At 41.9% G+C, this 15,133-nt stretch overlaps 1 protein-coding gene across 1 annotated transcript in view; it reads left to right on the top strand.

The window, feature by feature from the left end:
* The first annotated feature begins 218 nt into the window (after positions 1-218).
* LOC144526122 (disks large-associated protein 1-like) overlaps positions 219-15,133 on the top strand; it is a 48,228-nt gene continuing 33,313 nt past the window's right edge. Inside the window, exons 1-3 of the mRNA XM_078263338.1 lie at positions 219-1,360; positions 1,427-1,646; positions 13,600-13,814. Of these exons, the coding sequence (XP_078119464.1) occupies positions 219-1,360; positions 1,427-1,646; positions 13,600-13,814 (1,577 nt within the window). The remainder of the gene's footprint in view (positions 1,361-1,426; positions 1,647-13,599; positions 13,815-15,133) is intronic.

Below are 15,133 nucleotides of genomic sequence, written 5' to 3'. Positions count from 1 at the left end.
GGGTTGATCATTGCTATGGTATGACTTGTTTTGTGTTGGACTTGTTGCTATGCATTATAGTAACTGTTTTTCTTATTGCTCCTCTCTCTTCCTGTCTTTCAGAGTCTGCAGCTCTCCTCTCAGGGACAGTCTTCTGCAGCCCTTCTCTGGTCACAGGCCTGCCTGGCATCTCTCATCCATACCATTCCTCTTTCCATCCACCCATCCTTCCCCCTGTCATGAAAGGCCTGTCCAGTAGTCGGAGTCACCATCACGTGGTCTCCTATGAACCATCATATGATCTACTGGGTCACCATGTGGACCGCAAGCCATATTTAATCAGTCAGAATGACATGCCTGTGCCCATTCCCATGCCGCATCCAGCTGAGCTGTCCTACTACAATTCTCAGCGTACCCCGTACCCCTCCGACAGCAACAGCATCGTCCCATACGGAACCTTCCCAAGGAGGTGCCACTCCACCTCCTCATCTCACCATCCTGAGGTAAAGGATGAGTGTATGGCCATGGTACCATATATAGGAGGAGGAGGGGGAGGAGGAGGAGGAGGAGGAGGAGGAGGTGGAGGAGGCTATGGAGGTAAAACTCCAACCCGGGTACCAGCAAACTTTGCGGACCCGTTTGAGCGTCAGCCGTCATTTCCCAGAGATGGCTACCATACACTACAGTACAAACGAGGAGTGCTGGCCCACAGTGGGGGGATGGGGGCCAACAACAACAACAATGACAGCCCAGGGAGAATTCGGCACCTGGTCCACTCAGTCCAGAAACTCTTCACCAAGTCACATTCATTGGAGGGGCCGCACCACACACAGCCCTCAAAGGGGGGCAATAATGGGAGCGTTAATGGTGGTGGTGGTGGCGGAGGAGGTGGTGGTGGTGGTTCACGGGCCAGCCCAGAGGGTGAAACTCCACCAGTGGGAGTGCGCCAACGGAAGCGCAGCAAGAGCCGTGAGCGCTGTCGATCAGCGGAGCCCAAGCATCGAAGCCACCACCACCACCAGCTCCACGGCTCAGCGTCTGCTCCAGGCTCCGGATATTGGAGCTCAGATGACAACCTGGAACGGGAGCTGTGTCTCTACCACCCTCACCACCACCAACCTCCACCCTCACCCTCACCTTCACCCTCCATTTGCCCCTCGCCCATCGCCATGACAATGGGCCGGTATCCCGGCAACAACCACGACAAGTTTCCCCAGACTCCCCTCCCCAGTCTCTCCTCCTCGCAGTCCCAGCAGTACTTCATGATGGACCCTTACAGCACACTCAACGAGCACACACACACCCATGCACACCATGGCCACACACACCACCATTCTGCACTCAAAGCCTCCCGGAGCAACAACGATGTGAAGTATGCAGCGTCGTCGGCATGTGTGCCAGTTAGTGGTAGCAGCAATAACAGCGGTGGCGGTCTCGTTGGAGGAAGTGGCCCCTTGATGCCACTGGGTCTTGTGGACGGGCCCCTTGTGAAGAAAGGGGCATGGTCATCAAGCCTAACGGTGAGCAGGGCCCGAGAGGTCTACACCAACAACAGCAGCCACAACCACCTACGAGCCAGCGCAGGATCCGGTAACCTAAACCTAGATAGAGCTCTATTCAAATCTAAGGGCAGTCAGCAGCAGGAGCGCACTTGCCATTTCTTACAGGTAACTAATTCCTCCCTGACTCCCATCCAAAACCAGTCGATTCCCTCTTCTCCCCTTTGTTGCCTCCCTTTTCTCCACGACTTACTTTCCTCACCAATGTTTCCTTTAAGTCAGTGGTGTCTAGTCTTGTGAGACTTCAGGTTTTCAGTTCTACCAAACACTACACTCTGGCTGAAGAACAGCATTAGTTGAAGAAGGGCAAACCAAACAGTGGAATCCATTACTGGAGTGGACAGGTAGCCATTCTGAAGTTTTGGAAAATTCAGCTACAAGTTCCACGATGTGCACAGTTGCTCTCCTGGCACATTCAATTATTATTTTTTGAGTCACATAGGTCACGAAGTACTCGTTTAGCAGGAATGACTGTAAAAGTTTTAGGTGCCAAATGTCCTTTCAGGACACTTGACGTTTGATTCTTTAAAAGTTCCCAGAATGATCGGTAATATACAGTGAGAATCACTGCAATCTATTGCCACAATTATTTGGTAAAGTACCCATGGTTACAACTTTAACTACTTGCTAGTGTTACTTATAATACATGTGATCTGACCACTGAATTAATAATGTAATGGACTTACTATGTTATTCACAGAGAACCTGAGTTGGAAATATATGAATTCGCTCTTATAGTTCTTAGGAACTTTGGGGACTCTAAAATAAGAAGATTTACACACACAAAATAGTCATGACAACTTTTCTCAGATATATGGTAATATATTTACAATATTTACACGCTCAGGGGTTAGCACTGTCGCAGCATAGCAAGCAAATTCTGGGTTCAAATCCCCAAGCCTTTCTGTGTGGAGTTTGCATATACTCCATGCTCCGAACTCAATACTTCCTTATCTAGGGATAACACCCAGGAAGTTAGTTAAGAGCAAAATGCAGAGGCCACTAACCTAACATGTAGTGAAATGTAATAAAGTCCAAAGTGGAAGACGATGCATGGGCAAGGAAATCAGAATAAGTGTATTATTATATTGTTTAACAGTCAGTATATTTAGCTTATAATGAGCTGAAAGAGTCAGCTGTATATATGGAGAAAAGCTAAAAACGATAAAGTTAGTTTAATGGTTAAATATCTTACCTAATGCATGTGTATTTCTGTAAGATGGTGGAGTGCAACTCCTCATGGCTGTCTATTCAACAAAAAGGTTTGCAGGGTTGGGGGCTACAGTCAAGGCTGCTTAGGGCATGCATTTTATGCTTTTCCACATCAGCAAGTTTAGTAAATGCAGTTTTATATGACAAGCCTTCCAAGGAATCAGTGGATGTACTGTTTGGTGGGCTGCTTTGGGTCAGAGTCCAAACAAAATCCATGTATTGCTTTAGTGTTTGGCTGGAATGACAACTGCAGATTTACATGACTGGATATCACTGGCTAAGGCTGGGGACACACAACAACTGGTAATATGAGGGCTTTTGGCATGATTCAATCTTAACCATGTTCATTAAATTACAAAACAACTTTGAGCCTTAAAAATATGACATTATAATTGTACCATCCAACTTTGATCTTTTGATCTTTAATGTATTTCAATAATTAAATTAAATTTAAAATGATCTTGTGCAATCTTGTGATTGTTTTATCAAGAATTAGATCTCAAACTAAAAATGATTGTCATTATTGATTAATCTGTGTATTATCTTTTTAGCTAAATCCATTAATTGATGTCATCAGTCATCATGACTATTACAGCAGTAACATGAGCAGGTGATCTCAGAGCTGTGCAGGAGACCCAAAATAATTTGCGCTGCTACGTTAAGATTGGTCGTTGTTTGTCAGACTGCTGTAGAAGAAAGTCTCTCATGTTTTTCCAGGTGTGTCGGTCCTTCACGCTGTACGTTCTATTGTAAAACTGCTCAGATTTTTGGAAAACAAAGTTGGTCGCAGGGTGATCACAAATAGCAGATGCCGAAGTTGACAGCGTGACACATTCCCACTTCTGGTGCAGACGGGAAGGTAAAAGACAGAATAACAGTCGGAGCGCTTCCTTGTTGCTAAAGCACATTAAGTCAATAGCAGATGGTGATATCACCTGTCAGAAGTTTGGCTCTGGCTCTCGCATATTTTCATTTACCAAAGTGCATGGAGAAAGTAAGGATGATGTTAGGCTTCACATAGGCTACAGTAGAATTGAGGCATTAGTAGTAGTTGATCATTTTTGATTTTTAATTAGCCTGCTGGCTAGTTAGCTAGAGAACATTTTTCACTGGACCTTTATTATGGAGACAGACTTGCAGATTTCAGACTTCAGGGCTTGGTGAATCTGGCAGAATAAAGAGTTTCATGCTCTTCTTTTAACATTTTTTGATACTGTGACTTGTTCTTTGTGTGGGGACCACCGTTAAAGGTGTGTCCTTGATTCTAATCGGGTTCCTTTAATATTGAGAATATAGGATTAGACCTGCCATCTGTCAATAACTATCACCAAGACAACGTACAGATCAAAGCAAAACAATGAAGACATATTGTTCCCTGTGTGGGTGTGTTTTACAAAGCAACATTTACTTAGAAATGTTTACTTCAGAAAAACAGAGACGTGAGAAAGATTCATGGAGCAAAAATCTCATAAATAGAAACCAAACCAAACACCAGACCAAACTTTGGAACCAATTACCATACTCTCACCACCTGGAACTAGGGGTGAGTGCTATTGATAAAGTCTATCATTGTATATCTCATTTGATATTGTGACAGCGATATACTGGATAACTTTATGGAGTACATTTTGTAGACGTTAACTTGAGAAACGGTTCACAAATAGAGTAACTACATTGGTAAATCTAGCAAAATAAATACCTAATAAATCAAAGAATGTCATCGCATTGATGCAAAAATCCTGCTAATGTCATAAAGCAGTCATTATCAGTGGCTTGGAACATTGTCTATAATGGTCTGCTATAGTCAGATATATCAAACAGACAGAGACCTTGATAGAAACAGTATAACAAAATATTGAGTGTTTCACTTATTTCCTATAAGGCACAACGTCCACAGATTTGGGTTTGGGTACTTTTGCACATAATAACCAAACTGAAAACAACTTGCAGTGGCGTTAAACAGTGCAGTAATGCAATAAGCTAAATCTCCAAACATCCCAGAATTGCCCTGTAACAATGGCTAATTTATACACTGGTCTAATGTTAATAGATTTACTGTTCAATATGTGCTTAGTGTTGGGTAATATAAAAATGTTGCAGTGCGTCCACAGCCTTGAAGGGAACATTGCTCCCAACCCCCAGTCTATTATTCTGATTTCCCAAGAACCCTTCTGCCACCTCCTCTCCCTTCTTCACCACTCCTCCCCTCCTGCCTCTCCTCCACTCACCCAACTCACCCCCACACTTTTTATCCACCCAACCCCCTGCCACCCACCAACCCACCTCCACCTCCTTTACTTCCTCTTGGTTTGGGGGAGCCTCCCTCTTCCTTCTCCTCTTCCTCCTCTTTCCTCCTTTTGAGTTGAAGAGAGAAGTAAGTGCAGATCCAGTAGCAGCCTTACTCTCTGAATGCTAGGTTATCACATGAACTCATGAAGAACGACATCCTTTCCCGTTTGTAGACTTCATTTTTAATTTAGTAGTGCTTCCCTTCCTGGCTCTTTACCAGTTATCTTGCCTTTCCTCACTGTTTTTGTCTTGATGGCTTGTTGTGCTGTTCTTTGCTGTGTTCAGCTTAGTGTTGGGGAGGTCTTTAACTACATATAAGAGGTAGATCTCCCTGGATAACTCACTTCGGGAGGGTTGAAAATCAGCAACTTTCCCTCTTTAGCGTTTAGCTTAGAGCAGCGCCATCACAACCATGGTGGATTTGGAGGCATCATTCTCCCCAGCTCCACGCTATTGTCAAAAATTGTCACATCTTGTTTGAAAAAACCAACATGGCAAACTCTAGGCTTCAAAACGATAGTCCACAAACCACAAACCGTGGTCGTGGCTTAGTAGCGACGCATTTCCCCATACTCATTTCCGGGTTCCCCTTACTTTTGAACATCATACAATCAAGGAGAGGGTTAACATTTCCTGCTACAGATTTCCGACCGTGGTCAGAAAGCACAGGGGAGACACTTTGTTTCTCCGTCTCTGCTACGTAGTCAGTACTTGCTCCGAAGCTTATCCCCGTCACTCTCTCACTTGCACACACACATACCGGCTCTGCTATTCTCTTAAAGAGATACGCTAAAACGATGCAGACACGCCAGCAGCACCAGTGTTAAATCCTCATTACTGCGTAGGGCACTTATACAGTAGGCTACAGCGTAGACTCTGCGGAGAGCCTACATACAATCATATATCAGCCTTAAATCTGTTTTGGTGGCCAGCCTAAATAACTTCTATATCTGGGAAATACTGAGAAGTTAAATGAGGAATGTAGTTCAACTCGTTCCAATGTGTAGTAAGCTGTAGCTGTAAGAGTTAAATGGCCTCCCCAGCACCTGCTGCTGTTGTTTATTTGTTACCTGTGTGGGATAATCTTGTGTTTGTGTGTGTGTGTGTGTGTGTGTGTGTGTGTGTGTGTGTGTGTGTGTGTGTGTGTGTGTGTGTATGGTTAGGAATTATTGTGCGGGTGCATGGTTGCACAGTACACATTACCATAACATCAATAGTGAAATACTGGCTGGGGCTTTTCTGTACCTTATAGATCCAGGCCTTTATATGTAGCAGGTTTCTATTAGAGATAGGCTAATAGTCCTAGTTCTCTCTACTGTCTTCCTGCTCCCATTTCCATTTGGTTTTGATGCTGTTTGCTGTCAATGCGCACACAAACACTTTCCACCCTGTTTACCTGTTGTCTTGAAAAATTCTGTATAATGTATAATCAATAAGTCAGTCAGTAAGTTTCTGTCAGTACACATGAACACAGCCTGCACAGAAGAGCCACATTAAAGGCCTTCCAGCGGCTCAAAGGACATAAAAAAAACCAGCTGTTTCTTGGCTGTCTATCCATTGAACATGATAATCATGAAGCATATCTCTAGTGCCTATTACAGTGTATCAGTATAGGTTATTTCTTACCTGAGCCCAGTTTGTGCCTTTCATGTCAACTTTCTGTAAAATAGAATTAACTGTCAATGTTTGAAAAACCCAAAAGGTCATTTAAAAACTCTTTTACGTTTTGGATGTTGCTCCAGAATCCTTAAAGACTCCGTGTAGAAGATGCACCGTATGATAAAAAAAAACAACCAAAAAAACGTTATTTTTAATCCTTTCTGGGTTTCTCAAACATTACTGGTTAATTATGGATGGTAACTTCTGTGACCCGAATTTATGCTAACACATGAGAGGCCCAAACTGGGGCTATTCTGACCCCAGCTGACGGGGAAGGATGTGTATTTCAGGATCCAGTAGTCGACCTGAGTGGGCGAAAGACAAAGAGATCAGTTAGTGGCCCAGACTCTCTCCCTCTTTGCCTGCTGTCAGTCTCAACTAGCAGCAGTGTGACTCATGTATTCACTGTGATACAGACATTTATTCAAACATACTGCAATCATGCCAGGAGTGGTGACAGAAAGTGAAAGCACAGACTTTTTGCCTATGCTACGGTACATTTCACCTTTTTAAGGGCAGTGTTTCAGGCAGTTTTGTGTTCATTGCCTCAGCTAAAAAAATGAACACCTAGAATATGATAAACAGTAGAGACCACCATCACCTATAAATGTTGTTTAAAAGTTTCACAGATGAAAATACTCATGTGACATCCATTTGTTTATCAGTTTTCATTTGGAGTTGCATTATATTTCTCAGTAACTTTGTCATTTTGTATTGCAATAGTGGTCATAAGATGTAGTAAGTAGTATATATATATATATATATATGAAACGCCCCCTTAGAGCATTTTGTGATCTGTCACCTTAAAGCCAAAATATAACTTTAAAGTACAAAATAACACTTTTCCTCTTACAAATGAAAAGTGGAATTCATGAGTAATAAAACAGATTGTTGCTCAGTTCAGTTCACTCAGGGGTTTAGTTGATCCGGTACTTAAATGACCAACAGTTTATGGTAATTAATATTAAACTTTAAATGCTGCATAGATTTTGCTGTGTGACGGAATTTACTGAGTTAGTTTGCTGACATTACAACTCTACCTGTCCTACTGTTCAACTACGTTTTAGCATTTGGCATTATCTCATTTTTATTTGTTGCATCATTGACTGCTGTACTGTAACATTGTCTTTCTTTAAGATTAAGGGTTAGGCAACCAAAGCTATGCAGTTTAAGTTAGAGAAATATGGTTATCATGGAGGCTAAGTAGACATGTTCACACAGGTGCAGTCATTTTCTGTTGGGCTAAGAAGTGTGAAAAATCCCATTGAGTTTAGTTCAAATACAACACAGATCTTTGAGTGTTTGAACTGCAGATTAGACAGCTAGTGAATTTGATTTAGGTAAACAGCAATGAAGCACTTTCAGAGAGAGCGAGAGGCATTCAGGATTTTCTTTTTAAACCTGAAGCAAAAAGACAAGTCTAAGACACAAACTAAAAAAGAATACAAATTCAGAAGCTAAGCAGAAGGATCAACTGTGGAAAACATACATTTTCCCTTTCAAAAATATAATCTTCCTTGATTGTGGCAAACAAAACACAGGGAGCAGAGCTGCTGTATCAGTCAGGTGAAGAGAACACATTAAAGCTGTCCCCATTCCCCTTGGCTCTATATGTTTAATCTGCTAATTATTATCTTCAGCATCTCAGCAGCACGGCTGCTGGCTGCACGGTTACAGTACCTGTTATTTCTAATGCTGCTGCCTTAAGCCATCAAAACAGCCAAATGTTGCCAAGGAAACCAGCCTGTAATATAACACAGTAGACATAGGACATACTGTCTACACACTGTCACTGCGAATGCCACATGCACAGTGACTTATTTCTTAAAACATGGACAGACAGATGTGTGTGGTTGTCTTGTTAAACCTCCGAATGCACCAAAGCTCCAACAAACAGCATCTGCACTAAATACAGCTATGTAAACCATAGAAAGCAGTGTTCCACTCTTCCTCAGCCATTACAGTAGAATGAGTATTGAGCTGCAGTGGAAGTGAGGCCTGTGCGTGGGTGAGAGGCGCTGCTGATGCTGCTGCAGCTGGTTCTTTCCCCGCATTCGCTTTTTATAGCCAAACTGCTCATTTGTGTCTCTTTGACGTCACACGCACATACACACACATACAGAAGGAGAGAGGGAGACATTGAGCCCAGCAGATTGGTTCAGCCTCTTTCCCTCTGTGATTCATATATAATTAGTCAGAATAGCGGTGCAATTCTCCTGCTGTCTGTCTCTGTTTATTGTCTGTCAAATTCTCACACTGGCCTCTAGTCTGAGGGCAGTAAAGGTGCTGGATTCACTCCAGCTGGCACAAATTCACTCAAAGGTGTGGCTAATTAAAAATAATGAGCTGTGGTGGGGGGTGTATATATAGACTATGAGCTACATGTAGAGACATCATGTAGAATTTATCACAGCTTAACATGCTATTATTATCAGCGATGTTTCAGTTCAGCAGCCTTGATGAGACCCAGAAGTCTCCAGAAAAAAGACATCACAAACACCGAAGCACATGTCAAGGCTTCTGTAAGGTCTGAGGGAAAAAAAAACCTAGCTGTAAGGGTTTGGTTTTCTCAAGTTGCCTATTTAAACATTTCCTTGAGCAATATCACTCCATTTTGGTATGGACATGCCCCCTTCACATGTCTGTGTAGGTTCTCAGTCATCCAGGTCATAGTTATCCAGGGAAGGGTTAAAATCAAGAGCAACTGGACTTGGTTAAAGGTACTGCGAAGATGTTTCATCTCTCATCTGATGGTAGGGAAACCCAGCTATTTAACCTCTGGGGGGGGGGGTCGTTGTCAAGATAATCGATAACGCTTTGTTCGTTAGTGCTCCTGGCTGCTGTAATGACAGGTGTTATGGTTGTTGGTAGTCTGGATCAAGGGAAGTACATTTCCAGGATAAAGCCTGACATCCGGTGCGCCCCTCACCTTCCTCTCTCTGTGTGTTGCCGTTCTCAAAATCCCTTCGCTTCGGGAAACAACAACAAACTTAAAACTAGCAAGTTACACGCTGAAAATGGCAAGTTTTGAAGAAATTTTGGATCGTGCAACAAGGCAGGCCTGCTTGGTTCTTTCAGTGAATGATTGTAATGAAAAATAATATGTTCACGGCTCTGCCATGTTTACTATGTAACTCGGACGTTTTGGGACCGATTGGTGGGATTGCTGTGGGCGATGTACACATGGTGATACACTGGTAAGAGCAAGAGACGTTTCACCATGTATCCAGCTAATTTAAATAGCTCACGTTACTGTATTGTGTGAACAGTTAACTTCATTTAATATTGGACACCCAAGACGATTGTGATTGTTTTAAAGAAATGAAAACAACCCAGAGCTTTTTTTCTCCTATCCTATAATGTATCAGTGGTGTAGCCAGACCTTACTCCATAGCACTGTGGAGATAGGTCAGGCAATGCAAGACTAGGTTGTTGGAGATACCGGAAGTTTAGTCTTCACGATCATTGTTGCCATACTGCAATGAGGCCAAATGTGAGCGTGTTTACTTTCCTAGGAAGAGATGAAAGGACTCCTCCCATGTTAAGCAAAGGTTTCTCTATCTGGGCGTAATTGGCGCCCCTTTCAAGCCATCCGTCCTCTCTGTCTAGAATGTGTACCCGGTGGTCCTTTACCCTTCAGATGTAAGTTAACTGCTGAGGCTGTGTAGAAATGGCCTTGGGTGGCTCCAACGACCATAACTCCTGTCGTTACAGCAGCCAGCAGCACTAACGAACGTGGTGGGATCGATCACCTTGACAACGACTCCACAGAGGTTGAAAAAGCTGGGTTTCCCTACCGTTCAGTCAGAACTGTAGAAGTCTCTCTTGAATGAGAGACGAAACGTCTTCTGAGCACCTTTAACCAAGTCCAGTTGCTCTTGATTTTAACCCTTCCCATTTCAAACAAAAAACACATTATACATTCTCTAGAAAAAGGCAAAGAACTGCTGTTGCAATGAACACTAGACTGGGACCAGAATCAGTCAATAGTATAATACAGGGGTCAACGTTTTACTTAAGCCAAGGACCCCTTAACTGAAAGAGAGAGAGATGTATTGTATAAAATGAAGTTGCATATTAAACTGGGCCTACAATAACATTTAGGGCGGCCTAAAGCCTTTATACATACCTTTGCATAGAAAACTAAGCTATTAAAATAGCCTAATAATTGTTGGCATGATTTTATAAATCATGTTTTAATGTACATACATACATACATACATGTGGCACAGTGAATCCTTAAGATTAACTGTATCTGTAGATTGCTTTAGTGACTACCTTACCTATAGGCCAGTAAGCCTGTCATCAGTGGGGAGTTATATTTATATTAATATTTTGTTGGATTCCTGTTAAGACTTTTTAATTTTTGAAAAAACTTTTAAAAATTAACAATAATTTGGAGGCCCCCCCTTGCATTGACTCTGAGGACCCCCTAGGGGCCCCGGACCCCCTGTTGAAGATCCCTGGTATAATAGTTTACATATAATTTACTTACTCAGAAAAGTGTTATTAGTCTTAAAGTCTTTGGAAGGCGGCATGTGTTAAAGACCCTTACAGTCTCGCCTGACATTTTGATTTGTAACTAATAGCATTAATAATGGTTGTATCCCAATACAAGTGTGCCAGTTCCAGGTTCTGGTTTTATGCTGGCTCTCTGTCATGGCTTAGTGACACAGCTAAATGGAGCGCAGTCTCATTACTGTTATTAGTTCCACCTGTGCTTCTCACTCTGAGTCAACATGTCCACTGTGAGAGAGGGCTGTGGTCGTGCAGGCCTGCATGAAGAAGCTGTAACCTGCGGTTCTGAGTCACCTCTCTGTTATTTGGATGTCATTATCTTCCATAATGTTGGAACAGACAAACAAAACAAATAAGCTCTTGCTAAATAATTGTAAATGTTTGCTGGTTTCACTGTTAAGAGAAACACGTATAATAGTCAATAGTAAACCATTTTAAACATTAGCCCATTATTCCAGATCCCTTCTTTTGATTATTTTCATCTCCTGTGTAATATTCCTACTTTACTTCTAAAACACTGCACAGTATAGTGACTATATTTTTCACATTGTGTTGTAGGGACTGTTTCATTTGTAGTATTGTGTTTCTCACATTTTAGTAGGACTTCCTTTGTGTCCATGTCAAACTCAGAAAACAGTTATTATAAGAAAGCACTTATTAGCCAATTGCACCAATTAACCGCCCTCAAACTACAGGCCTCTGCTGTTTCTCTGTATTGATTTCTTTTACTTGCTGTATTCTCTTTGTATCATTTCTCAGTTTCGTCCTTTGGACATCTGAGAAAAACCATGTGCAAAGACTGACATAGTCCACAGACAGTCTACAGTTACAGCATTGTCATTCTCTTGTAGTACTATTTTATTTCAAGGTTTTAAAATGGCATTTCTACATATAAACACGTACACATAATTACCCTCAGATTGTTAGACAGTATTATCACTGCGAGGAAACGGAAAGTACTTTTGTTGCTGACTGTTAAAATATAAAATATATTAAAATATATATTTCTCAATGCAGTGAGTAGCACAAACTACATTCTGTTCACTTCCATTGTATTGGGGTAGAGGCAGAAATATACAGTATATCCATTGGCCCTTTTGGCCTCACTAAGCTAAACCAGGCTGTACTGGTTTGCTTATCCATAACTAGTTTTAGCGCACCAAGCCACGCCCGAGATGAACCTTCTCGGAGTAGGTCCAAAACTCGCCCGACCCGCCTCCAAGCAGGCTAACCTGTGACGAGCCATTTTCTTCCACTGAAATGTTGCTAGACTCAACTCATGTCTGTGCAGGAGACCAGAGAGAAAGAAGCTTTTATAAGTCTATGTGCTCAGTACTTTCGTAGCTACTACGGGATCTCTGTAGTTTCTCTCCTGCATTTCTGTTTGTACTTTCAGATATCGGCTTTATTTTACAAAACAATATTACGCGCTTTACTTCAATGGTACTGACCTCGGTGCTGGCCGCATCATGCCTTGTAGGGAACGTGGGATTTCCCAAACTGAATAAATACCGCACATATAAAACACAAAATTGCCTTGCTAGCTCAATCTTGTAAGATATCTGTATATGGACAGATTTACCTAGGCTGACATGCCGGGCCAAGCCAGCACTTGTCTATGGAAAAATCCTAAAAATGGACTAATAAAACAAAAACTATTTGACAGTATCTATAGATACTGTACTGGAGGGAAGTGAGAATATATATATTTGGAACCAAAGCCTTTAAGTCACTTCTGAAAATAACTTATTTGCCTCCATTTTTTTTATTCCGCAAACCTCTCTTAACCTTGATGCTATATATAAGTTTGTTCTGTTGATTTATTTGATTTTGTGCAAGTATAGTCAGTAAAACCAGTCAGTATCTTACCCCCTATAACAAACAGCCCCTCGGATCAGATCAGTGCAGACACACCCACACACATGAATGCTCTTCCGCACCTAGACCTAGACTCTCCTGTGCTCATGTAGGACACAGATCTGTGTTGCTGTGAGAACTGAGTTGGCTCCTGGAAAGCAGATGTATGAATTAGCCAGAGAGAAAATTCTCTGACTGACTGACTGACTCAAGCACATACACATACTGTTCCACGCTAATTAGCCAACAGACTGCGCCACAGCAGTGTGGGAGCTGTGTATGGATGCATGTGTGCAAAATAGTCATGCATTACAAGAAAGACCAGCCATCAGTTTAATCCAGTCTGTGTTTTTGGAATGCTAGATCTCGTTCTGTATCGTGTTTGTTGTTGTTGTACGGCATGTTAGCTCTGTTTTTATAGTTCCATATGTACCATCAGGATAGTTTAGTTAGCCAGTTTGGTGGCTGGGACTCAGACAGCAGTGGAGTGGATCTCCCTGACACTGTTTCTCTGCCGGTTCGTCAGGTACCCCAGGATGAGTGGAGTGGCTTCTCTCCGCTGGGGAAGGAGGACGACATCCCCTGTCGGAGGATGAGGAGCGGCAGCTATGTCAAAGCCATGGCTGAGGACGACAGCGGAGACTCCGACGGGAGTCCCAAACCCTCCCCCAAAGTCCAGGCTCGCCGGGCCAGCTACCTGAAAGCCACACAGCCGTCACTGACTGAGATGACCACTCTACAGTAAGACTGAATTATCTCTCTACTTTTCCTAACATATATTTACCTTGAATCTCAGACCTGACTCTTCTCCACTCAGAAGTTTATTCTTACCCTTGCCCCATGTTTAAATAAGGCTGAAACGTCATGATTGAAACAATGTAAAATCTCATGAAAACAGTATTCTATGATTTTGCTATTGTGTTTTTTTTTAACCATGCATGTGTTAATGATACAGATGTGCAGGCCTGTTGTTTTGTTTTACTCTGATTTGTTTTTAAATTTGCGTTGGCTCCATTTTAAAGGACAAGTATTTTCCTCCCTGCATTCACATTTCATTTTATAGCCGATTCAAGGCCATTTTGGTTCTGATATATTACGAGCAGACTTTCTTAAAAGGCACAGAGCGTATTTTGGTCCTGCAGTTGACATCACAGCCTCTAACAGCGGCCATACTGGCAGACAGAAAACATGTTTTTCTCTTTCCTGCTCGCATGTAAATGCATTAATATATTTAATAGCTTTATCAAAGAAACTCTCCATCGTAACTAACAAACAATGTGTAAAAAATGGCAGGGACACAAGCACTGTACTACCAAACACAGAGTTAAATTTCATCATATTCCTCTTTATAATCATCAAAGAAAAGCACAGTGACAAAGGAGAAAACTACAGAAGAAAAGACCTTTGTTGTGGTTAAATGTGGAGCTCACAACGCTCCGCAGTGATCATGGTCCTGATGATTGGACTGATGACTGATGTCTTTGTTTGAGAAACAGAATTTGGTACAATGAGTCAGGAAACATAAGCTACTCAGGAAGTTACTATTGTCACATCATTTAAATAGAATCAGCTTATTTCACGCTGTGATCCTGTGTTATTATGATGATTTGACAGTAAACATATGTATGTTAATCATACTATGTGGCCGGATGTGGTGTTGCCTTTACATGAGTCTGATTATCTAATTGGGAAACAGATACGATAAGATCAAACTTTATGGTCTGTTCCCACAGAAAATGTTCTTGCAATCGTCTGCTCCAACAATCAACAGATAACATTAAAAACACAAAAAACATCTGTATGGTCACCCAACAAACAACTGGCACACCTTTCCATCACGCACGCACACACGCACGCACACATTGGCCTGTCACGATAACACATTTTGCTGGATGATAAATTGTCCCAGAAATTATTGCGATAAACGATATTATAAAATCATATATAATATTGTCGTTCTGAGATCATTTTCATCTAATATAATGATAATGGCATACTAATGCAGGTACACCTTTTCAAAGATCAAACTTTTATTTCTAAAAAATATTTCACACTGGAAC

This window comes from Sander vitreus, chromosome 12, assembly GCF_031162955.1.
Source record: "Sander vitreus isolate 19-12246 chromosome 12, sanVit1, whole genome shotgun sequence".
NCBI classification, from domain to species: Eukaryota; Metazoa; Chordata; class Actinopteri; order Perciformes; family Percidae; genus Sander; species Sander vitreus.
The sequence above is the reverse complement of the archived record's forward strand: the minus strand, read 5'-3'. Positions and strand labels throughout refer to the sequence as shown.